The sequence below is a fragment of the Pelodiscus sinensis genome, chromosome 7, assembly GCF_049634645.1.
Source record: "Pelodiscus sinensis isolate JC-2024 chromosome 7, ASM4963464v1, whole genome shotgun sequence".
NCBI classification, from domain to species: Eukaryota; Metazoa; Chordata; order Testudines; family Trionychidae; genus Pelodiscus; species Pelodiscus sinensis.
Window position 1 is genome coordinate 37,690,072 of NC_134717.1, and position 23,890 is coordinate 37,713,961.

General features: G+C 38.1%; 1 protein-coding gene across 3 annotated transcripts in view; it reads right to left on the reverse strand.

The window, feature by feature from the left end:
* The window catches only part of LOC102458957 (sodium channel protein type 2 subunit alpha-like), a 167,254-nt gene that overhangs the window by 89,107 nt on the left and 54,257 nt on the right, over positions 1-23,890 (reverse strand). For 2 of the 3 annotated variants that reach the window (XM_075933531.1, XM_075933530.1), the window contains exons 1-8: positions 13,974-14,058; positions 12,835-12,963; positions 11,997-12,088; positions 10,546-10,782; positions 8,330-8,393; positions 5,113-5,254; positions 4,427-4,633; positions 1,761-2,033 (exon numbers count right to left, since the gene is read on the reverse strand). In XM_075933531.1, coding sequence (XP_075789646.1) covers positions 1,761-2,033; positions 4,427-4,633; positions 5,113-5,254; positions 8,330-8,393; positions 10,546-10,782; positions 11,997-12,088; positions 12,835-12,963; positions 13,974-14,044 — 1,215 coding nt within the window. In that variant the 5' untranslated portion in view covers positions 14,045-14,058. Of the gene's footprint in view, positions 1-1,760; positions 2,034-4,426; positions 4,634-5,112; positions 5,255-8,329; positions 8,394-10,545; positions 10,783-11,996; positions 12,089-12,834; positions 12,964-13,973; positions 14,064-15,167; positions 15,287-17,568; positions 17,851-23,890 lie in introns of those variants that run through there. The other variant, XM_075933532.1, reaches the window with a different exon arrangement.

The window sequence follows — 23,890 nt, forward strand, 5'->3', positions numbered from 1 at the left end:
AAAATCATCCAAAGCACAGGACTTGGTGATAGGGAACTTTAACCTTTTAGATATCTGTTAGGAAATAATTAATCAGGGCACAGATTATCCATAAGTTGGAGAAAACAACTAGGGAAGAGGCTGTTCTAAATTTGATTTTTGACACACAGAGAAGAACTAGTTGAGAATTTGAAAGTAAAAGGAATCATGAAATGTCAGAGCTCATAATTCTAAGACATGGTAGGAAGAAAAACAGTATAATAAAGATGATGTATTTCAAGAAGGCAGACTTTAGTAAACTCAGGCGATTGGTAAGTAAATGTATCTTGTAGTAAAGGTTTTTGATACTGTCTTGCAATACCTTCTCATAAACAAACTAGGGAAATACAGGCTAAATGGAGCTACTCTAAGGTGGATGCATAACTGCTTGAAAAATCAATTTCCAGACAGTAGTCTCACAGTGATTGGCCCTGACTCTGTTCAATAATCATTCATATCTTCATGAATGATTTAGATAATGGCATAGAGAGTACACTTTTAAAGTTTGTGGGTGATATCAAGCTGGAGGAGTTGCAGGTACAAAAGAACAGGATTACAGTTCATCATGATCTGGACAAACTGGACAAATGGTCTGAAGTAAATAGGATGAAATTCAAAAAAGGACAAATGCAAAGTAATCTAGTTAGGAAGGATCAATTGCATACATATCAAATGGGAAAGGACTGCTTAGAAGGTCTACTGTGAAAAGAAATCAGAGGGCCATAAAGGATCACAAGATAAATATTAGTCAACAGAATGACACTGTTCTCAGAAACCTGAACATCTGAAATATATTATCAGAAGAGTTGTAAGTAAGACAAGTGAAGTAATTTTTCCACTTTATTCCATGGTGATAAGGATAGAGTATTGTGCCAGTTCTGAGTATCACATTTAATGAAAAATGTGGATAAATTGAAGGAAGTCCAGAGAATAGCAACCGACATGATAAGAGATCTAGAAAACATGACTTACGAGGAAAACATGACCAATTAGATTTGTTTAGTCTGGAGAAATGAAAACCAAGTGTGGGACATAATAATTGTTTTAAAGTACATAACAGGTTATTACCTGAAACAGCTGTTCATTCTGTGAAAGTGAAATTATGCATAAAATCCTACCTATGTTAAAGTGGTAACTAAAAGTTGAACAAAAGAGAAAACAAATAACCTTCCTAGGTATTCTGAGGTGAATTACCTCAATATAAAAAATGAAAACATTTCCATCATTCCATTAACTTTGTGTATATGGAATAAGGCCCCATTAAAATAAAAACAAGAAAAGGATTGACAATGGTTATCACTGAGTCCTTGCATTAGATACTACTACATTATCCTAGATACTACTACATTATCCTAGACTAGATACTACTACATTAGATACTACTACATTATCCTAGACTAGAAGGACTCTAGAATGCCAAGAATGAACAATTCCTGGACTACCTTTTAAAGCACACAAAAGCACAGGTTAGAAAGTTCTAGATGTGGGGAAACATAGGTTTCAGTGGCCCATATTTCTGTTATCATCGCATCAAGATACTGAACAGCTATTTTTTAAATATTTATTTTGGGGAATGTTTGCAGGATTTCTTAAAGTAAAACAAAAACTCTCTCCCTTAATTATCCCTCCCTTTTGCAATCATGCAGTGAAGTCACAATGTTGCACCTTAGATATTATTACAATTTTCATGCCGAACAGATCACTGTACTAAAAAATTATAATTGCATTAGTTATAACAGTACCTGGTCAGGAGAAGTGAAACGCTTTTCATATGAAGAGAAACGGAAACCTTTCTTTCGGATACTGCCTTCTGAATCAGATTTGGGAAGCTTTTCATCATCCAACTTGTCCTCTCCTCCAGAAAGCTCTCTCTGTCTCCTTTTCTTCCTTCTGTTTCTCCTTTCTTTAGCACTCTTTGAGCTCAACTTCGATGCTTCTGAGGAACTCTCTGAGAGCCTACAAATCCTATCTTCAGCACCAAAATCTCCTAACTCAGCTGCTGCTTCTGCTATTGCCTGATATAGCAAAAGGATAACTACTTATTAAAACACTAAAATATCAAATACGTAATTAACTACAAAATCCTTTACTACTTACTATAAAAAAGCACTATTGTTTTAAAACAGTCCAACCTTGTTTCCACCAATGTATTCCAAGTGGCTTTTATTTATATGGCCAAATCCTACTAATTTCTGCAAAAAATGTCACTTGAAATCATGCTAAGTGAGGAAAACAGGATAAAACCATAATATATTATGATAGTGCTGGTCACAACTCTATAGCTAAGGTTGAGTTCCATTTTTCACTTAAAGCAAGGACTTATTCTCTTTGCTCTGTATGATAAATACAACATCTCGTCTCTCACCTCAAGACTTGCATACTTGATTTAAAGAGTATTTTCTGAGAATTGATTAATATTGTACAATTAGATACAAAGCTGCAAATGTAATTTATTTATAAGCTGATTTCTTCAAGAATAGTCTATGCATAAGGTTTCAATTAATTTTAACTATGTGAGCTTGAATTTCTGCATTTTTTTCATTGTTAACTTCATCAGAATAAAGAAAATACCAACACAGATACTAAATTTCTTAAAGGACATCTAAGTTTGAATTAATATTAATCAATTCCCAGAAAATACTCTTTAAATCAAGTATGCAAGTCTTGATTTGAGGGAGGAGATGTTGTATTTATCATACAGAGCAAAGAGAATAATTCAGCTACATATGCAGCTCTATCTAATTTTATCTACCATTGTATGTGATTTTTATTATTATAAATAACACTCTGGTAATTTTTAAGAGCCCACTTTGTGATATCAGAGGAAACTCTACCTATCACCATCATTCCTCTACAGCTAATTTTGATTAATCAATTCTATCTGTTACAAAGAGTCAAGAAGTGAAAGACAACATATATGCCAGGAATTCTCACTGGTTGATTAAATAGCCCCATTGTCACCATTCTCTAACATTTCTGTAGCTGCATACTATCTTAAGTGCCAAGTCATTGCTTTCTTAGCTCCACTGTCCATTCAGACAGTACTGCTGGAGGAATTGATGCAGGTTCATCTAAAGAACTCTTAAAGCAGAGACCTTTGGACACAGGGAATGGGTTCACCTTGTCCTTCCTCTCTTTTCACACTGCTTTCACTAAACTAAACTAAACGTAGCCTACTAAACCTGCACCAGCCTGGCCCCTTCTCCCTCCTCCCCCTGCGAGCTAGGGTCCCTTTCGCTCTCTCCCCAACCCAGTCCTAACCCCGGTGGCTGGGGAAGTGCAGGGGAGCCTGCCCACTCCGCATGGGGCTCTGTGAGGCTCAGGTAGTGCCATGTGCACATGGCACTCCAGGGCACTGCAGCCTGCTGAGGTAGGGAAAGCAGCAGCTTGGGAGGGTAGGGGGCGCTGTCCCGGCCTCTTCCCCATGTGGTCCCGTCTGCACTGCTCACTGCCCCAGCCCTGCCCACAGAGCCCAGGGCCATCCATCCGTCTGCAGGGAGTGGAAGGGAAGGAGCAGACAGGTTGGTGTGGCAGCTCCCCGGGGAAGCTCCCCCGGGAGTCTCTGCAGGGGCAGCTGGATTCCAGGCAGTCAGGCCCCCCAAGAACCCGCTGCTGGCACAAACCCAGCTGGGAGCCCTGCTCCTAGCGCCTGTCTCTGGTCTGCTGTCCCAGGCAATGCACACACCCTTTCCCCCCCGGGCGACAACAGCTGCAATGTGCGATGCTCCAGTGACTGTGCCATGTTTCTTGACGTTGAAAGGGGGTGGAGGAAGAGGAGCAGGGATTTGGTTTAAAATAGTAATTCCAGTCGTATGGGGAAGCGGAGAGGTCTGGCTTGAGCTGGGAGGAGGGGGGAGAAGGGAGAGGGAGGAAGCAGGAGGGACGCAGAGCGATGTGATAACATCACTCTGTCATTCTGCAGGAAAAGCTTTTTATAATATACTAATACAGAGAGTTTGAAATTAATGAACTCATAGAATGGTATAATAACTTTTTAAGTTTCTTTCTTAGTGTGCTCATTTATGGCAATTTAAAGTGAAAAATATTATAGTGAAGTTTTAATTATTCCAAAATGAAGCATCATAAATTCAAAAAAATCAAAACTAAGGTTACCATACAAAGAAATCTAAAAACAGTAAGATAGTGAACGTACTGTTAAGGAACACCACTTATTTTTGCTCATTTTTAATCTCCATTAAAACTTAAATGTTAGAAATTCCTTGAATAACAAGACCCATTTCTAGGTGTATCTCAAGTACTATCACAATGCATCTGATACAGGCTAAAAAGAAAACAGAAGCTTTGTTGTTTTCCTAGCTTCCATTACATTATATACTATGTTTTACTAATTTATATGTACAAAGTCATTTTTTTTGGTAAAAGAACAATAATGTGTGAATACAGATACCTGAGCTTCTTCTTGTTGTTTTTTCAGCTGTTCAAGCATCTGCTGAAATTCTGCCTCTTTCTGCTCTGCCTCTTCTAGGGTTGCTTGATTCTGTTCATCATAGGCCATAGCAACAACAGCTAGGATCAAATTAATCAGATAGAAAGAGCCAAGGAAAATCACCAGAACAAAAAATATCATGTATGTTTTTCCAGCAGCACGTAGTGTCTGGGGAGGAAATGATACCACTGATTAATTTGAGAATTATACAGATTTTGAGGATTAGGAAAGTGATTATGTATTTATGTTAAAGTCTGTTATTCATATTGAATATGACGATATTTACTTTATAATCCAAAATTAAAATAAATGCAAAATGTGTGCATATGTATGACAGAAAGAGAGAAAGGTGGTTATATTTTAGGAATCATGTTTTACTTATGGGATGGATATGAAATTTCAATAATCATCTCAAAGAGGAGTACAGAGTAAATAATTAAAAATACATCTGTGTGTGTGTAACTTTTAGTTGTGTCTCCCCTTTTGAAAATTCTATTGGTCTACAATGTTCCCTAAGAACATTTTATGATTGGGCTTCTTAATTTTAATACACCATTATGTGATAAGAAATGTAAAAACCTTTCCGTCTGTAATAATTGATTTCAGATAATTAACATATCAAAGCATAGTTTTCACTACATTCTTACCAGTTGATAAAGGTTTTCCCAGTAATCTTGAGTCATCAGTCGAAACAGTGACAAGAATGCCCAGCTGAACGTGTCAAAGCTCGTGTAGCCATAGTCGGGGTTTCTACCCGCTTTTATACATGTATATCCTTCGGGACATTGACTTAAAAAATAATTAATTTAAATTAGTTTATTTTTTAAACAATCATAAAGAGTAAAAATTATCTTTCAACTGAATAACTGTAATGAATAGGAGACTCATTATGGATTACTAAATTTTACAAGTTAACAAAGAACTAAATGGGAAAGAGATTAAAGACATTGCATCATAAATTGTACTATGTACTGCTCCACACAAACAAACTTTTCCTCTGCAGCAATGATAAAAGTCACCTGCCTCTATCTGCAATCACAGAAGCTTCACCCAGCTACTGCACACTTCTCCCAAAAACTCCATGATCTCTACAAGGACACTAAAAATACAACTTTATGCCTTTACCCAGGAATTAAGTAAAAGATGCTACTGCTTCTCTAAAGAGGACTACAAGGGACTCAGTGGAGGAGAGTATGTTTTGTAAATGTAATGAAATCACAGTTCTATTAGATCATATTATAAATATTTAATGCTGAATTTTGACTGGAAGGGGAGATCGACAATTAGATTTATTTGCAATTTGTTGATCAGTCAAACTGGAATTGGTGAAGTTCTTGTATTTCAGAACTGGAGAACAATCTGTCCCACCTCTGAATTCTCTCTCTAGAACCCTACCTGTCTTCCTAGAGGGTGGTTCCTCAGATAATAGCCACTTGAGGCAGTCCAACTGTTTGCTATTAGCTTGTAGGGGAAACTTTCTAGATTGTTGGCTTCAAAACCTGAAAGATCCTATGTAAAATTTTAAATGTGCCATTCAATTCAAATCTTTTGCTGCAGAGGCTTGGCACAAAATTTAAAGATTTTCCTAGAGCTTTCAAATTGTTTAACCAGGCAGCAATAACTAGAAAAAAATCTCAAGAAGAAAGGGTCAGACTGGAAGACATGGAGGGTCCTAGAAAGAAAATCAATAAACAACAGAATTTTTATTTTTCTGTCCCTTCCATATCAGTCTTCCTACTGGAATATGGACATCAGTATATCCATAAAGAGGGGATATAATTTAATTTAACCATATAGAAAATTGAAAACTAATTTAAGATTACTGGGTACCATCTTTCTCAACATCTTTCTACCAAACACTGCATCTGCAGAGAAGAGGATATAGACTCTACAGTATAAGAAACTACAGTATAAGAGTACTAAACATATGGGCTGTGGTCCAAATCCAGCATGACAATCAAAAAATCAGAGATAATTTAAACTATAAATATGTTTCTACTCATCACTACCACAGAAATAGCCTTTGAACAGAAACAGAACATAAGCTGACATAATGAAATAAGTTGGAATCTGCAAGAGTCAGAAACAATGAGACCAAGGGGGTTAACTCGATGTTCCCCTATTGACTGAATTAGAGCATCAGCTGTAAAGCTCAATGATGACCTTTCCTTCTCAACATTAACTCTTTCCTTTTTCATGTTCCAACTGAATCTCGATGAAAATGGGACGGCTGATCCAGATGACATTCCCTGGAACCTAATGCATTGTCCTGAACCAGTAGATCCTTTTCCTTTAACATGCAGAAGCATGAGGAACAGAATAAGAGCTTCTGTTCAGACCATAAGCAGACGTACCTTTCCTGAGTTTTTCTGCCTTCTTAGCAGTTCATACACACCCTTTTTTTTTAAATAAAGAATCATTCACTAGAATAGGAAGAGTGGCAATGATGGATCACAGCACTAGACAAATTATACTCCATGGGGAAATCCTGGCTTTTTCTCAAGTCAATATGGAGCTTTGCCACTGACTTCAACAAAGCCAGGATTTCAACTCATGCCTCTTTCTTGGATCACAGCCTTTAAGTAATATAGGAGCCCTGAAGTATCTCCCTTAAATGGACTCTAGAATCCTTGCCCACAACTAGTTTCTCTGAACATAGTATCAGATAGCTTCTACTGACTAGTAACGATGAATGTGTAAACAGAGGATAAAGGATAAATTTGTCCCTGGGACAGTGACTCTATAGAGTATCCTCCTCTGATAACTGAGACTGCTCAAATGCCTCAGTATAGGCAGTGCCAGAAGAGATCTTCATCTCTGTTTAAGCAGTTGCCTGGTATATGTGAGGATTTGTTTTCTTGTGATGTCTGTCTGCCATTTCTGAGGGGGAGCAGAGGTACTGTCCTTCAAACCCTTCTTGGGATGCCAAAGGAAAATATATTTTTGTTTTAACAGTTTGGAGGAGAAAAACCTTGAAGGCAGTAAATAGTTAGTTATAAATCTTTAAGGGTATGTCTACGCTAGCTTGTTAATTCGAGCTAGGAAGGCAAATGAGGTGACTGGAGTTGCAAATGAAGCCTGGGACTTAAATATCCTGGGCTTTATTTGCATGTTCCCGTCCGGTCAGCATTTTGAAATTTCACTAGCACAGCAGTGAAATTAGTTCGAATTAACTGTTACTCACGTGGAATGAGGAGTAACAGTTAATTCAAACTAAGGACTTAGTTCGAATTAACGTTTCACTGCCGCATGTAGTCATGCGGCAGTGAGTTTGGGCTAGTGAAATTTCGAAATGGCGACTGGACGGGAACATGCCTATAAAGCCCAGGATATTTAAATCCTGGGCTTCATTTGCAACTCCGGTCGCCTCATTTGCTTACCTGGCTCGAATTAACGAGCTAGTGTAGACATACTCTAAGAAATCCTGTGAAAACTCTGCTATAGAAGGAAGCTCAGAGCCTGACGTGTACAGATTTGAGGCTGGGATTTCTGCAAAGCTCTTTCTAAGCCACGGCTCATAATAATAATCTGAACTCCCATTAGCTGCTGTGGAGATGGGGAATGCCCACTATGAAGACTGTCTAACAAGGAAGAAATGAAGACAAATATTTTAAGTCATTCATAATACAACTGGTGTCAGCTGAAATTGATGTTTTGAGTCCAATACAGTCCACTATTTTGAGTCCAATATTTTTATTCTTAATTTTTTTACCTATTTAGTTCAGATGTTTTGTAATGAGAAATAAAATAGGTTGATTGACCATGGTACTAACTAGCTAAATGTATTACTGTATTTAGATTGTGCTATCAAAATGTTACATCTTTTTTATACAGAACCACAGTATAACTTACAACATTTCTTACCCTGCGTCGGAGCTATTACCACAAAGCAGGGCATCCTTTTTTCCTGTTATAGTATAAAAATGGCCTATAAAGAAACAAAGAATTTTAAAATGTTATAATATTTAACGAAAGGAATGTTGCATCTAGTTACATTGCTAAGTGCAGCTATGATAAACATCAGTAGCTGAAAAACTATTTGCTAATAAAAAAAATTGACATTAAATCTAGCTATTTACACATAAGAGAATAGGCTTACTTTCAAGATAAGATTTTAAACTAGTACACTTTAATCAACAAGAAAAGAAGATAAATGTTTCTACAACTGTAAATCTAGCTTGTTAATAGTCTATAATATTAATTTCTCATTTCATTCTGATCTACCAAAAGGCATGCATGGTAGAGAGGAACACAAATATACTCATATATAAAACATACTTTTGTGTTGACTAATTCTAGTACATTATGTTTCATAAACTCTTTATACAACATATATAGTGAGCCACAAAGGCCTTTTCCTTAAAGGAAAGGACTCTGAAACTGAATACTATATTCACTAGCATTCAAAAGAGTTACTTTAATGGGACTATTGGGTAGACAAGTTCAAAAGGGGCTCATAACAAACAAGATAGCACAGTTATAATTCAGGTTACCACACTTTATGACAATTATAAAAGTTTTATTGAGAAAGAATTCCAAGTTCGATGATAGATTTTCAGGGAATCTGATCTTTATGTCTAGGAATACTGGTACTTCTGTTCTTTCTGCTAAAACATACTTTAAATCACAATCCTCTGTAACATTAGAATTCACTGTCCTTAAAAGGGTTATGATGCCACAATTATAGCTTCTTTTAAGGATGAACAGTAGGATAACAGATTAACTCTAAAAATAATCTATTTTCATATTAAAATTCCCTAAGATAAAACACATTAACATTATTAAAATCTTTATTATTTTGCCTTTGCTTAATTAACACTGACACTGTACTGCACTATTCCCCATATAGAGCAATGTATGTTCAATTTGCAGTGTTAAATACCAGCAAATAGCAACTGTAAAGATTTCTTATGATGACCACTGAACAGTAAGCAGAATTCTCTGTACAGAATTTTTCAAAACCCAAAACATTTACTATGAGGCAGTATGGGGTTTCTGACAAATATAAGTAAGGGGTTTTTGTTGTTGGAGTGTTTTTGTTTCTAATCATTATTATTACTGCTAGCCTTAAAAAAAAAAAAAAAAGAGAGAGACAGAGAGAGACAGACAGACAGACACAGAGACAGAGACAGAGACAGAGAGAGAGAGAGAGAGAGAGAGGCTGGAAATCTCCAAATCTTGCCATGCTCACTTTTATGGTAATCTTAGATTACAAAAAGAAATAAGTCTCTACAGCTGATATTTCATCTAGTTTAAAAGCTTTGTTTTCAAATGATATTTCCTGGTACTTAAAATGTTAAAAAATGAACAGTGATACTTCCTCTTTTTAAGTGCTCTTGGATCTCTAAAAATCTGTAATATTAAATGGTTTAAATTCTATCTTATGGATGCCCAAATCCTATCACAGTTGATGAACTACTCTCCATCAATTTACAGAAAAATGTTAGCACATTACTTTCGTAATATTTATCTTAAGAGGTATAATTTATCTCTGACAGCCTAACCACAAAATTTCATATACCAACTTTCCCAAAATTTGGAGGCATGTGAATCCAGGGAATTAGTTTAGGTCCATCTTTAACGGCAGCAAATGAGCTGGTTATTCTTTCCACTAAAAAAGATGCTGAGTAGTTGCTTGGGTCAGACACTAGAGGTTATTGTGATACACGGATGCCATAAGATTATAGCAATGCAAAGTACACAAAGGCAGGTTTTAGAAAGATTTGGGACTGACCACAAATATATAAAAGACTGAATTCAATCTTTCCTTTTAGCCCACCTTAACCTTTTTCATGGGAAAGGGAGGATGGAAGGCCTTAAACAATGTGTGGGCTGAGGGACTTGGATAGAAAACAAGGGAAGCTGGCAGAAACACCTGGGCAGATATTGAAATAACTGTGAAGTTATCTGCACGGTACACTTTTATCTGGTGGGTAGTCAATAATAAAGTTATGACTTGATTTAAACCGTATTAAGCATTTCCTGCCCTTTCAGGATAAATGGACAATATTTACTATTAAAAAGTATTCTTCAATCATAAACATTTTAATAAATGATAGCACTGAAAATAAAATTCTTACTGTTATTCTCAGTATATGCTTTCCAGTCAAACACAGTGTCATTAATGAAGAATGAAACAAATCTATTTTCAGAGGAAGATATATTTAAGGGCCACAACAAACATTTATTCCTCAAGTTGCCCATGAACAATTGCAGCCCTATTAACGCAAATACACTCAAACAAAACACAGTCAGGATCATGACATCTGAGAGCTTCTTCACAGACTGAATAAGGGCTCCCACAATAGTCTTCAAGCCTGCAAAGGGAAAGGGATTTTTACTGTGACAGAGAACTTTTATTTTAGACATCAGTTAATATGAGTTCTTCTAACATTATTAAAGATTTCATGCATCATTTTACATCAGAGCTGGCAACAGACTTCGCTGGGCCCTGAACAATGGAGGTGGGAGGCTCCTGGCTCAGCCTTCAGCACCACCTGGACCAGACTGCACAGGGGTCTGGCAGTGATGTAAAGGGTCCAAAAATCTAGCTGCATCCACTGCCACGGTAGTAGCAGTGGTGAACCGAAGCCCCGGGCCCTTTTAAATTGTCAAGCCCTGGGGAAACTACCTCCTTTGCCACCCTCACCCCTATCAACCCTACATATATGGTTGCAATGGTTTTTTAAATTAAAATATTGTGCAATGAGTCTCCCAATCAGTAAAAATGATTAGCAGAATGTTGGTTAATTTGAAAGTATGAATGGAAATTAGTAATATATATTCCAAAGCACTTGTTTACACATAAAAACAAGAGACTTATTTGTGCTTAACATTAATTCCATGTAACGAAAAATCTTTCTGATTTTCAATTTTTTGCTGATGCATCTCGCTCCAAACCTTTGCTAAATTTTTGATGACACAATACATTGGCATAGCAAACGTAAAGATCTTGTTATACTGCAAATTTTAGCTCATGTATAATCAAACTGGAAATGGTTAGTTAAAGAAAGTCATCTTAAGGTAATAAATATCTCATGCAATGACTATGCTATTCTTTATTAACTTATTCCTTTGTCTTTATTAGTGATTCAACTTTTTTAAAAACTGATTGAAATTTTCAATCCTGAGTATCTGCAATAAATGGTAAAATTCATAGTAAGAATGAATAAAAATAATTAATTTGGATTCTAATGCAGGAGAGAAAATTTAACATCATAAGATGCAAATTAAACAGGCTCCCTATTGCACTTTTCTCATAGAAGAATTTGTTAAATATAAAGGCTGATTGTTCAAAAAATATTAGAAAGGCATGGAATATTTAAGCCAAAATTAAAATCTAGATTCCTCTTTTTTGTACGTACAAAAAGTATAAAGGCCAAGAAGCAAGAATACATAAGTTAAAAAAATGAGAATTAATAAGGACAGTCACTCAATAACAATAATTTTAAAAGGACTGTCTTTACTGCTAGAAGAGCAAGTGTAATAGAAAAGCCTTCAAGTCAGCTTCAGTGTTTGACCTAGCTCTCACCTGGAATGACTGATATTGTTTTCAATGCTCGGAGAACTCTAAATGTTCTCAATGCTGAGACATTACCCAGGTCCACAAACTCTGTCAGATATCTGTAATAGGAGAGTTCGCACACAAACACAATGACAGCAGACACAAAATTAAACAGTTGGAGATACCTGGTACCTGACACCTAATACATATACTTAGAATCATAAAATCGTAGGACTGAAAGTGGCCTTGAGAGGTCATTTAGTCCAGTCCCTTATACTCATGGCAGGACTAAATATTATCCAGACCATCCCTAATACATTTTTATATAACCTACTCTTAAAAATTACTAGAGATTCCACAAACTTCTTAGGAACTACAGAAATAGTTTTCAAAACTCCCAATATTTTGAAAGTCCAAATAGCTGAAACAGGTTAACTAATTCTGTGATATGCATGTAAGATTCCATCAGTCTTATTCAGAATTTAGACAGTACTTATGCTACTTACCTGGGACTTTCATCTAGACCTTTTTGGTGATCTTAAAACCAATGAATTACATTCATATATTCTCCTTTCACTGAGTTTGTCTTACATTAATAAGCTCTTGTCAGTGACTATCAGTTAAACATGAATTTCAAATGAAATGGACAACACTGATTTTATTTTTGAAAGCTTAATTAATGTAAACTAGGTTGGCTATATTGTGCAGTGCAGATAGAAAGATGACTTCCATTTCTGCTGTCCATTATATAGGTGTATAAAAATTGTAAAAAGATTTGGTTATTTTAAATACAACAAAAACATATTTAAAAAAAGCTAACTGACATTCCACAGTCACAATTTTTTTAAATTGTTACTTTACTTACGCAAATATAATAACAATAAAATCAAGCCAGTTCCAGGGGTCCCGGAGAAAAGTAAAACCATCTATACAGAAGCCTCTTGCAAGAATTTTTATAAGGGATTCAAATGTATAAATTCCAGTAAAAGTGTACCTGAGAAAAAACATTTAAGCAAGAGTTAACGGCCCTAGTATTATCAATCAATAATGTGACCATGTAATCACCAGGAGAGTCATGCAAAAATATTATTTTTTTAATGCACTGCCTTTGGTGCTACTGGATCAAGTTTAACAGACAGTCATAAAACCTTCACTACAGGATTCCAGTACATTCTAACTGACATCACTTTTTGACTCTTGCATTTAATTTTTTTTAAAGTTAATTTAGAGCCCAAAAATGGTCAGTGTACAGAAAATCTGTTTATCTAAAGAAAAGTTATATGCTGGGCACCTGCAGTACAAGTCTGCATGCATCACTCTGTCTATGAGATACAACTCTTTTTACGGTTATTTAATAATTGGCCAGGAAACACCCTGACTATACTCCTACATCTGCACTGTAAGAGTTGTCATGGACTTGAAACAATATAGAGGCAGCACAGTCAGCACCTAATGAGTTGGGACAATTATATTACTCTTCAGTGACCTCCGCAGCCAAACAACGAAGAGCATGGATGGATTGCAAAGACAGCCCCAGCCACAAAATTTGTTCACACAATGCAGAAGGACAAAAATTCTCTCTAAAAGTTACATCTATCTATATACTGTATATAAACTTGTAGGAGAGCCAGTTTTCTCAACAAGAATTGGTGCCTATGACAAAACCTCAAGTGAGAAGTTATGCAGGTTATCTGAGACAAGTGAAGATAAAATATTTATACTCTCTATACAAACATATACTGTCTATGATTAAACATATTATAGAAAATATTTTAGAAATCGTAAAGAAAATTTACATTATTTTTTATGTTGCTATTTTCATCTATATCTGTCTGTACTTAGTTAGCATAAATCTAACTGTATGACATTACAGGACATATAATAAAATAGAATAAAGATTCATCTATCAATACCTCATGTTAAATTTTCAAAGCACTATGTAAACATTAATTCTCAACATCTCTGTGAAGCAAATATGTACCTTATAATATCATTTTTACTTACTCAACAATCTTTGCCCAATCTGGAGGGTTACTCAATGTCATAAATACACAATTTGTCAGAATAGTGCACATAATAAGTATGCTAAATAATGTAAAATTTAGTCAAGGATCATGAGGTGACAAGTTAAATACAAGAAACTATATCACACAGACTTTAAGGCCAGAAGGGACCATTACAGTCTAGGGATGTTAAATTTAGATTAATTGGCTAATCAAAGAGTCAGGGTTCTTGATACACTTCAAAGGCAAAAGTGCTGCAGGGAGCACGGAGCCAGCGGAGGACTCAAGCAGCCCCCTGTTGGCCCAGTGTTCCCTGCAGCATTTCAAAGCAGCAGTGCCACATGGAGCCCAGGGTCAGCTGGTGACTCACCGTCCCCAGCTGATCCTCATGTTCCATGTGGCAGTGCCACTTTGAAACATCGCGTGCAGCCTGGGCCAGCTGGGGACAGTGTCCGGCTCTGGGCTCCATGCAACGCTGCCACTTTGAAGCACCTCCCTCCCCTCCCCCGCACTGCCTCTTTCTGATAGAGGTAGCAAGACGCGGAAGCGTGTAGACTATCCAATAGGCATTTGCTTATCAGACAGTCGACTAGTCGTTCACATCCCTGTTATGATCATCCAGTCTGACCTCCTGTACATTGCAGGCCACAGAACCTTACCCAGGAGTTAATACATTCAAGTATTAAAGTAACTTAGGTAGGGTATTTATTCTCAAGATAAATATTAACATGAAATGCAAGCTATTTCCCATGATATGGACATTTAATAAGTATTTGGTACTGTAATCCAGAGGCTCTGAGACCTCTAGAAAGAATGAAGTCTGCTCCACAACCTTAGCTAAGTATCAGCAGGCTTTTAGCTCATGTCTTTATCTCCTAAGATCCCAGGTTCAAGCCCACCTGGGAGGCCAATGGCATTAACAATACAAATTAAGAAATTACATTAAAAGTAACAATCAATTAAATCTATAAGCAAAATGTTGAAGCAGTAGCCACAAATGCTAATTCTGTAATTTAGTAGTATACAGCTTCTCTCTCTTTCACTGAATTTATTCAGTGGTTCAATCAATGTGATTAACTAATGTGCTGTGAGGTGAGGAATTAAGAAGAGAAACATTATCTAAATTTTAAAACAACCCCATATTACTAATTATTAAAAATAAACCAGATTTAAACAAACCACATGAAAAGGATATGAATGAACCAAAATTTTAATAGCCATTTTCCTAAGGGGATGGAAAGGAGATAAAATGTACAAGGCAGGTGTGGCACTGAATCGGAAGATGGCCTTCCCTTTATTCAATACTATAAAAGTCTGGAACACAAAATGAAAAATATACATTTAGAAACTGTGAATAAACATTTTCAATTAAACATTTTCAATTAAACACTTTTCACTGTTATGTTTATGTTGCCTGATATACTGCATTGCTGTAAACACACAGATTTGAGTCTGCTGCTGTTATTCATGTTAGTCATCTCGTTTACTTTTCATGGTTTAATGGAAATACACAAACAAGCATCAAGTCATCAATTTCTACATGAATTAGGGATGTAATTTGTTCCTGATTATACACAAGTCCCTCTTCCCCACATGCTGCCTCTGTATCAGAGGCAGCACCAGTATGCACGGGGATCAGTCTTTTAAGCCAGCTCCCCGTGTGTACTGGCTCCCCTAGAGCTAGATTGAAAAACTGATTTTTCTGACATGTTATTTTCTTAAATACTGGAATTATATTTTTCCTTTGATCCTTTATGTTTCCCTTTTGATCCAATAAGATTATTAAACTCCAGTATTGAATTGTGAGAAAGTAATTCTTTTTCTTTATTTATTTTATGTGGTTTATATCTTCTTACTTGTACACTCCATCCTACATATGGTATATTGATCTAATTATTGGCTATAACCTGTTACTAAATTATAAATTTCCTCCTCCTCCACAGGATAATGCTTTATTCTATTCATTTCTTCCTGATTAAGTATTTAATGCATCATTTTATTATTGTGTTCATTTGTGCACAAACACAACCTTGGTTTTTTGGGGTTTTTTCTTTTTTTCAAACTGATTTCAGCTTTGTTTCATAATCTTCTGCATCAACTCCCCTCACCTGCCCATCTCATCATCAGTCTATGGATTCCATAGTCACCTTCATAATTTTCATCTATTAGTATTATTTTTAATATGGGAAAGTCAATTTCCCAGTTGGAAATGTATGTTTAAAAGAAATCTTCACATTTCCTCTTCATAGGCCTGATCGTGCAAACACATTCAAAGATCAGTTAATTTACTCATATTTACTTGTGTAAGTATTTTCAGCTCTGCCTGTACAACTAAATCTCTTATTTCACCATTTTAACCTCAAATACCTTTATGTAAAGAAAATAGCAGCTAGCTGATACAATTCTTTTACTGAAATTATTCAACATATCTATAGAAACAACAATAAGTTTGGCAGGAAAAATGTCTCTAGAATCAGTAATCCATAGACTACATCCTCCCCCACCACCCAAGCTCACAGCTCTCATTAGGCACTGGAAGCTGCAAGGGCCGATGCCACATATGGCTGCCTGCAGATGGTCAATGTCATCAAAATGTCTTGTGGCCTGCAATCAGATTACCCTGGGAAGCTGCATGTGGACTGCAGGTTGCCCACCACTGACCTAAGTTATGGAACTCTGGCACAGAAAAGAAAAATAAAGGTGCTTTCAATCTTTAACAGTTTTGTTTGTTTTTAAATTTATGCAGCCTTAACATGATCCTGTCAAGTTCAAATTTAGCTAAATATTTAGTAAAACAAGTATTTATAAAACTGAAGATCAACAGCAACATTTAGTAACAGGTCATGTTGGCTGGTCTTTACATACTTACAACAGAGTATATACGAAACATTTTAATAGGGCTTAGTAGAAAAGAAGGAAATTTCTTCATTGGTGTCAGGCTTTTATACTGATCCCAAACCAATTAGGTTATTAACCATTCACTTTCATATACCTTTATATTAATTCATGAGGGAATGAGGCAGAGGGACCCTAACGCTTATTTACTTTCACTCTCTATGTAGAACAAACAACAGTTAGTTAATAAGTGTTCTTAATACCTCTGAAGTTCATGTCTCTTTACATACACAATACACTTTATTTGTTCAGCCTGTCAATTTCATGGTAATTACTATGAACCAGTTAAGCCAGCGAAAGCCTGAACAAAATATAACTATCCAAATGGAAAATATATAGCACCAGGCCCTGAGAAGCAGCATACACCCCAACACTAAGTGTACAGCCCATACCCCGCAACTGGAACACTGAATCCTAGCATCAGGAACCAGGAAATAAACAGGAACAGATCCCCTACTCCAGATGCCAAGCACTCAAAGAATATATGACCATCACCAAAAAGCAGTATATCCTACCAAAAATGGAGCTTTTACAAATAAATTCAGACTGTGGCCACAATACTCAATTCGTGCATGTAACATCGTGGGACATTTATAACCTTAATTGAGGCTGCAAAACTGGCCACTTCCAAGTTACAGGTTTTAAAGTCTAAAGTTTTAAAATTCAGAGGTGACATTCAAATAGGCTTAAAAAATAGCTACCTTTTTATTGATGTAATATGGGTCCAGGTCCTCCAATGGTTCAGACACCATTCCTGGAGGTATGTCGCCATAAATAAATGGAAGTGTCTTTCCTGCTTCCAAGTCATTGTTTGGCTTTGGGACATTTTCTTCATTGACATCATCATCTTTATGGTCTTCTTTGAGAAGATTAGCCTTTTCTTCAGCAATACGTTGTTCAATAGCTGCAAGAGACTCTCTAGTGAAGTAAAAGAAGCTGTCACGTCCCGGTGGTACCAGCACTGCCTGTGCCATCTTTTCATCCTGCAAATTTTAATCAATGTTTAGCCTTTTGTATAAGAATGTTTTAGGGGAATAGAAGACAAAAATATTGAGGAAAAAAGAGACTACAACAGGAAGAAAAATCAAAACACTCCCTGGGGTTTATGTAAAGGCTTCTCTGGTTTTACCTACCAGCAACTGAAAACGTATGCTATCTATAACATTAAGATAGAGCTTTTTCCAAACACACCCAAGGAAACTGGGAGCCTAACTCTCATAGGTGCCTTTAGAGAAATCTGCATTAGGATCCACTTCTGCCACAATATCAATGGGATTTCTCTCTCGAGGAATAGACCCGGAAGGATCAGATTTAAGAAAGAAATCACAGTCTTGAAAATAATGAAGATTATGCCAGTAATAGATAAATAGGTTTCAGGTATATATGTTTGTTACCTGCTTACAATATGAATGGACAGCTAAAAATAATGACTAAAATCTTTAAAATTACTGTTATCTGCCTAGTGATAGAAATGTAGCCGTGTTAGTCTGGGGTAGCTGAAGCAAAATGCAGGAAAATGTAGCACTTTAAAGACTAACAAGGAAGTGGGTCTGGCCCACGAAAGCTCATCATCTAATAAACCATCTTGTTAGTCTTTAAAGTGAACATTGTCCTGCATTTTGCTTCTGTTATCTGCCTCTTACTTTCTTCTAAAGCATTGTACCATAAGGTTACGTCTACATTGCGGCGCTCTTGCGCAAGAACATATGCAAATGAGGCACAGTGTTGCATATCGCCACACCTCATTTGTGTACTTAATGAGCCGCCACTTTGTGCAAAGGGCTTTTGTGCAAGAAGGGAACCCCCCTCTTGCACAGGAGCCATTCTGCCTGAAAATAAGTGGCAGAATGGCTCTTGCGCAAGAGGGTTTTTTGTGCAAGGAGCAGTGTAGACTGCTCCTTCTTCCGCAAACGCCCCTTGCGTAAAAATGGTGGCTCATTAAGTATGCAAATGAGGCACAGCAATATTCATCGCCACACCTCATTTGTATATGTTCTTGCGCAAGAGAGCACAATGTAGACATAGCCTAAGAGCTTTGAATTATTTCACAGCTACTTAATAAATAGCTAGCCATATACACTTTTTCATTGTAATCAAATTGGCATAATTTGACCAATTGACCAAAGTGACACCAATTCTTTTTGGCAAAACTGGAGAAGTAATAGAGACTTCACAGCTGAAGCCACTGAAATGAACAACAGACTGTGGCCAAATTTGCATGAAATGTATTACTTCATCTGTCTGAGGAAAACCCAAGACAAAACAAAAACACTTTTTTTAAAGTTGGGAAAATTGAAACAAACACACTATATGTGCAATGTCCCTTGCTAGTTTCACGGCTCCTTGATCTTTCTCTACAGACAGCCTCCTAGGCTACAGTAAATTGTGCTGTACCTTCTGCATATACTTTGGCCTGATTTTCACAAGTACTAACTACCTGCAGAATAGTGATAGAAATGTAGCCGTGTTAGTCTGGTGTAGCTGAAACAAAATACAGGACTATGTAGCACTTTAAAGACTAACAAGATGGTTTATTAGATGATGAGCTTTCGTGGGCCAGACCCACTTCCTCAGATCAAATAGCGGAAGAAAATAGTCACTGGCCAAGAAACACTGGAGACATTCCACAGAGATTTCAACAACCTACACCCCACCATCAACCTCAGCCTGGACCATTCTACACGAGAGATCCATTTCCTGGACACGACGGTACAAATCAACAATGGAAAATTAGACACCACTCTCTACAGAAAACCCACTGACTCATACAGTTACTTACACGCTTCCAGCTCCCATCCAGAACACACCATACGATCCATCATCTATAGTCAAGCCCTTCGATACAACCGCATCTGCTCTAATCCCACTGACAGAGACCAGAAACTTCAGGATCTCTACCAAGCATTTATAAACCTCAACTACCCACCCGGAGAAATAAAAAAGCAAATTGAAAGAGCCAGACGAATACCTAGAAACCATCTACTTCAAGACAGACCCAAGAAAACCAACAATAGAACACCACTTATCATCACCTACAGCCCCCAACTTAAACCTGTCCAACACATTATCAATAAACTATAGCCTATACTGGAACAGGATACCAAACTCCAAGAGGCTCTGGGAGACAGACCCATAGTCTCCTATAGACAACCACCTAACCTCAAGATGATTCTTACCAACCACCACAGGACATACCACACTAATACCAACCCTGGTACCTTCCCTTGCAACAAACCCCGTTGCCAGCTTTGTCCACATATTCATTCTGCTGATACCATTATTGGACCTAACCAAGTGAGTTATAAGATCAAGAACACATATTCCTGCGCATCCAGAAATATAATCTATGCTATCATGTGCCGAAAGTGTCCGTCTGCTATGTACATTCGACAAACGTCTCAGACACTTCGTCAAAGGATCAATGCCCACAAAACAGGTATTAGACAGGATCACAAAGAAAAAACAGTTTCTTGCCATTTCAACCAGAAAGGACATTGTCTCAACGACTTAATTACCTGCATCCTGCTTCAGAAGCCTTTTAAATCTGCACTTGAAAGGGAATCCTCTGAACTGTCATTCATGCTAAAATTCGACACTCTACGCGCGGGTCTCAACAAAGATCCTAGCTATCTTACCCATTACAAAGATAGCTTCCCCAATTATTACCTCTAATACCATTAGCTCACAGACATTTATCTTTCCCCCTCCCCCGCATCCCCCTTCTGTTCTGAAATTTGATTTGTCCTTTTCATATGTGTTCATTTTTTTAATTGTATCCTTTGGTATATATGGTTGTGACAATTTTCTTCCACTATTTGATCTGAGGAAGTGGGTTTGGCCCACGAAAGCTCATCATCTAATAAACCATCTTGTTAGTCTTTAAAGTGCTACATAGTCCTGTATTTTGTTTTAACTACCTGCAGTTCTCACTGGTTTCCACAGAAACCATGGGTATGCAATTCTTCTGAGAAGCAAGCCAATTCCATGTAAGGAACACTGAGAAAATGAGAAAAAGTTCACAACTTGATTATAAGCTTTAAGTTTTATAGTTCCGAATGTTGGAAACGATAAATGCAAATGCCATGAGTTTCCTAAGTGACCTAATCATTTCATCAGTCCCATTAAGAAAAATAATCTATTACAGTTGCTATTGGTGAGATCCCAATCGCACAAAGATATTTAAATATTTAATTGTACAGAGTTGTTCCATTGACATCAGTGGTATTACTCACAGTGCATAAAGCTAAGCACATAGTTAAGTCCTTGTCAATTAGGGCCAAGAGCTGGAAAATAGCTGGGCCAATGAAGCCCTGTTTTTATGCCCTGGTAACTTCCTGGGAGATGCACTAGGACTGAATTTGTGTGTGTGTGTGTGTGTGTGTGTGTGTGTGTGTGTGTGTGTGTGTGTGTGTGTGTGTGTGTCCACACGCTAGACCAAAATTTCCTGCTGCCATTTTTGAGCAGAACAATGGGAAAAACAAATTATCCTCCCCACACAGACACTTTCCTCATGAATTTTTAACCACATCTTTTATAAACAGAGTTACAGCAAAAGTGACACAAATTTGAAACTGGGCACAGATAAATTTTAATTGAGGATGGGAAAGAGAGAGAAATAAAAAGGAAAGTTACAGTTCATTAATACAGCAGTTCCAAACCGCCGGTCTGTGGGACCAGTGGCGAGCCACAAACTGCTGCTTCTCAGGCTGTGCCATGCCTCCAGGCCGTGCCATGCCTCCAGGCCACACGCCACTCCCTCAGTCCTACCCACTGGAGAAGTGCATGGTTAGTGGCACAGCAGACAGGTTCTCCAGGAGTCTGTGCTGGGCCTGCATGTGTGTGCAGCCCCGACCAGCATGGGGTGCAGGAAATGCAGGGGGTGGCTGGGTGGGGGGCGAGGGGACTCTCATGCCTCATAGCCTTGGGATAGGAGCTGCCCAACGACATAGGCTGCTCCAGGAGATCCGGAGCAGCATTATCCAGCCATCGAACGCATGCACAGAACAGGAAGTCTGCCAGGGGAGGCGGATAGGCAAGAGCCCCAGCCCCAGAAGCGATCCTGGTAGCTTGGGCAGCCATGGAAACAAACTTCTTTTCTTTTTCCCCTTCCCCTCTAAGGCCTGTAAGTGACAACGTGGGGCTGGGCAGCATAGTTCCCTCTAAGTTGCACACTTGCATGCGCAAAGGCAATTTCTACCTTGCCCACCTCCTAAGTAGAGCCACATAGCAGCATGGCGGACAGGCAGGCAGCTGCTCTGGCTGGCCAGGCTGGGGCGGAGGAGCTGAATGGCTGGCAAGGACTGCAACAGTGGCCGTGTGGTGGACAGCTGCTCATTAATGTTCCCACATGCAACATTCTCCTTCTGTTCAGAAATGTTTGAATGATAAGAGTGGAAAATGGTCAAGTAACACAGAATAACAGTTACAGCAGCATGTGTTATCAAGGTGACTTATTTCAGCGTGTCTGTTTGCAAGTGATTAAATTTTTAAGCCTAAAACCTTTGTGTGAATGGTTTTAAACCAGAGCATACTTATGGTTTTAACTGATTACTATTGCCATGAATAATCATGCTGTGTTACCAGGATAGTTTTTGTGCAGGAAACAGGAGGATCTATTTTCAGATCCTCAGGTTTTCCCCTTTATTGTGTGTGTACAGATGCAATGCAAAATAACACGACTGCTTACCATAATGAACATGCAAATGTTCAAATAATTTATTTACCATAATGAATATACAAATTTTTCTATACCGGTCCGCCAAAAGTTTTTCAATGAGTTTGCTGGGTCCAAGGCATAAAAAAAGTTGGGAACCGCTGCACTAATAATTGTGCTCCTATGCAGGTTCATCAGTAGGCATTTGTGTTTTCCAATATCAACTAAGCAAGGAATATTCCAGCCCAAAAGATAAACATTTTGAAAAGTGCACCATATGATAAATGAATTCACAGCTACACAGTTTATAAGAATAAGAGTTTGGATTAAAGTAATTTCAGCTATCACAGCCAAAATATACAAAAACTATTCAGCCTTGCAACTCATCAATAGTCAGCAAATCAGGGGTTAATAAATTCATTGGTTTCAACTGCAATAGCCTCTAAACAACAGTAACTCTGAAATAATGCAAAATCCAGATGGACCAATGAGCACAATATGAATGAAACAAACAAATCAAATTAAAGGAAAAATCTCCCATTTTCCTAAAGCTGGAAAAATGGTAGATTAAAAAAACTCATTATGAAAATAAATGCAAAATATAACTGCAAATTAACTGTATCATTATCACTGGAATATCCGAGCCTATTTGTAGTGCCCAAGTTGTGTTTTTGTGAAGCTTTTTATTTGTGACACTGGACATCCATTGTGTATGATGTATTACTTTCTACTCTGCTTTTTAAAAAGTATTACTGTACAGTAAACTTCCGATAATCCGGCACCTTTAGGACCCAGGGGGTGCCGGACTATCAGATATGCCGGAGTACCGGAACGGGGGGGGGGGCTATGAGGGGTCTGGATGCCACCCCAGACCCCCTCATAGCCCCCCCTTACAATAGTCCGGCTCTGCCCCAGGCATCCCTGATTCAGCCGCTGCTGGTCAGTTTCAGCAGCAGCTGAATCGGGGATGCCTGCAATAGAGCAGCTGGGGTGCTGCTGCAGCGCCGAGGGACAGCGCTATGGCACCAACCCAGGAGCACTCCAGTTGCTCTTGGGGACGCCTGGGGCAGAGCAGCTGGAGTGCTGCCGGGTTGGTCCCGCAGCGCCAAGGGACGGCGCTGCAGGACCAACCCGGCAGGACCCCAGCTGCTCTGCCCCAGGGGTCCCCGATTCAGCCGCTGCTGAAACAGATCAGCGGCTGATTCCAGGAAGCCCGGGGCAGAGCTGCTCTGCCCGGGACTTCCTGGAATCAGCCGCTGATCTGTTTCAGCAGCGGCTGACTTGGGGACCCCTGGGGCAGAGCAGCTGGGGTCCTGCCAGGTTGGTCCCGCAGCGCCAAGGGGCGGCGCTACGAGACCAACCCCGTAGCA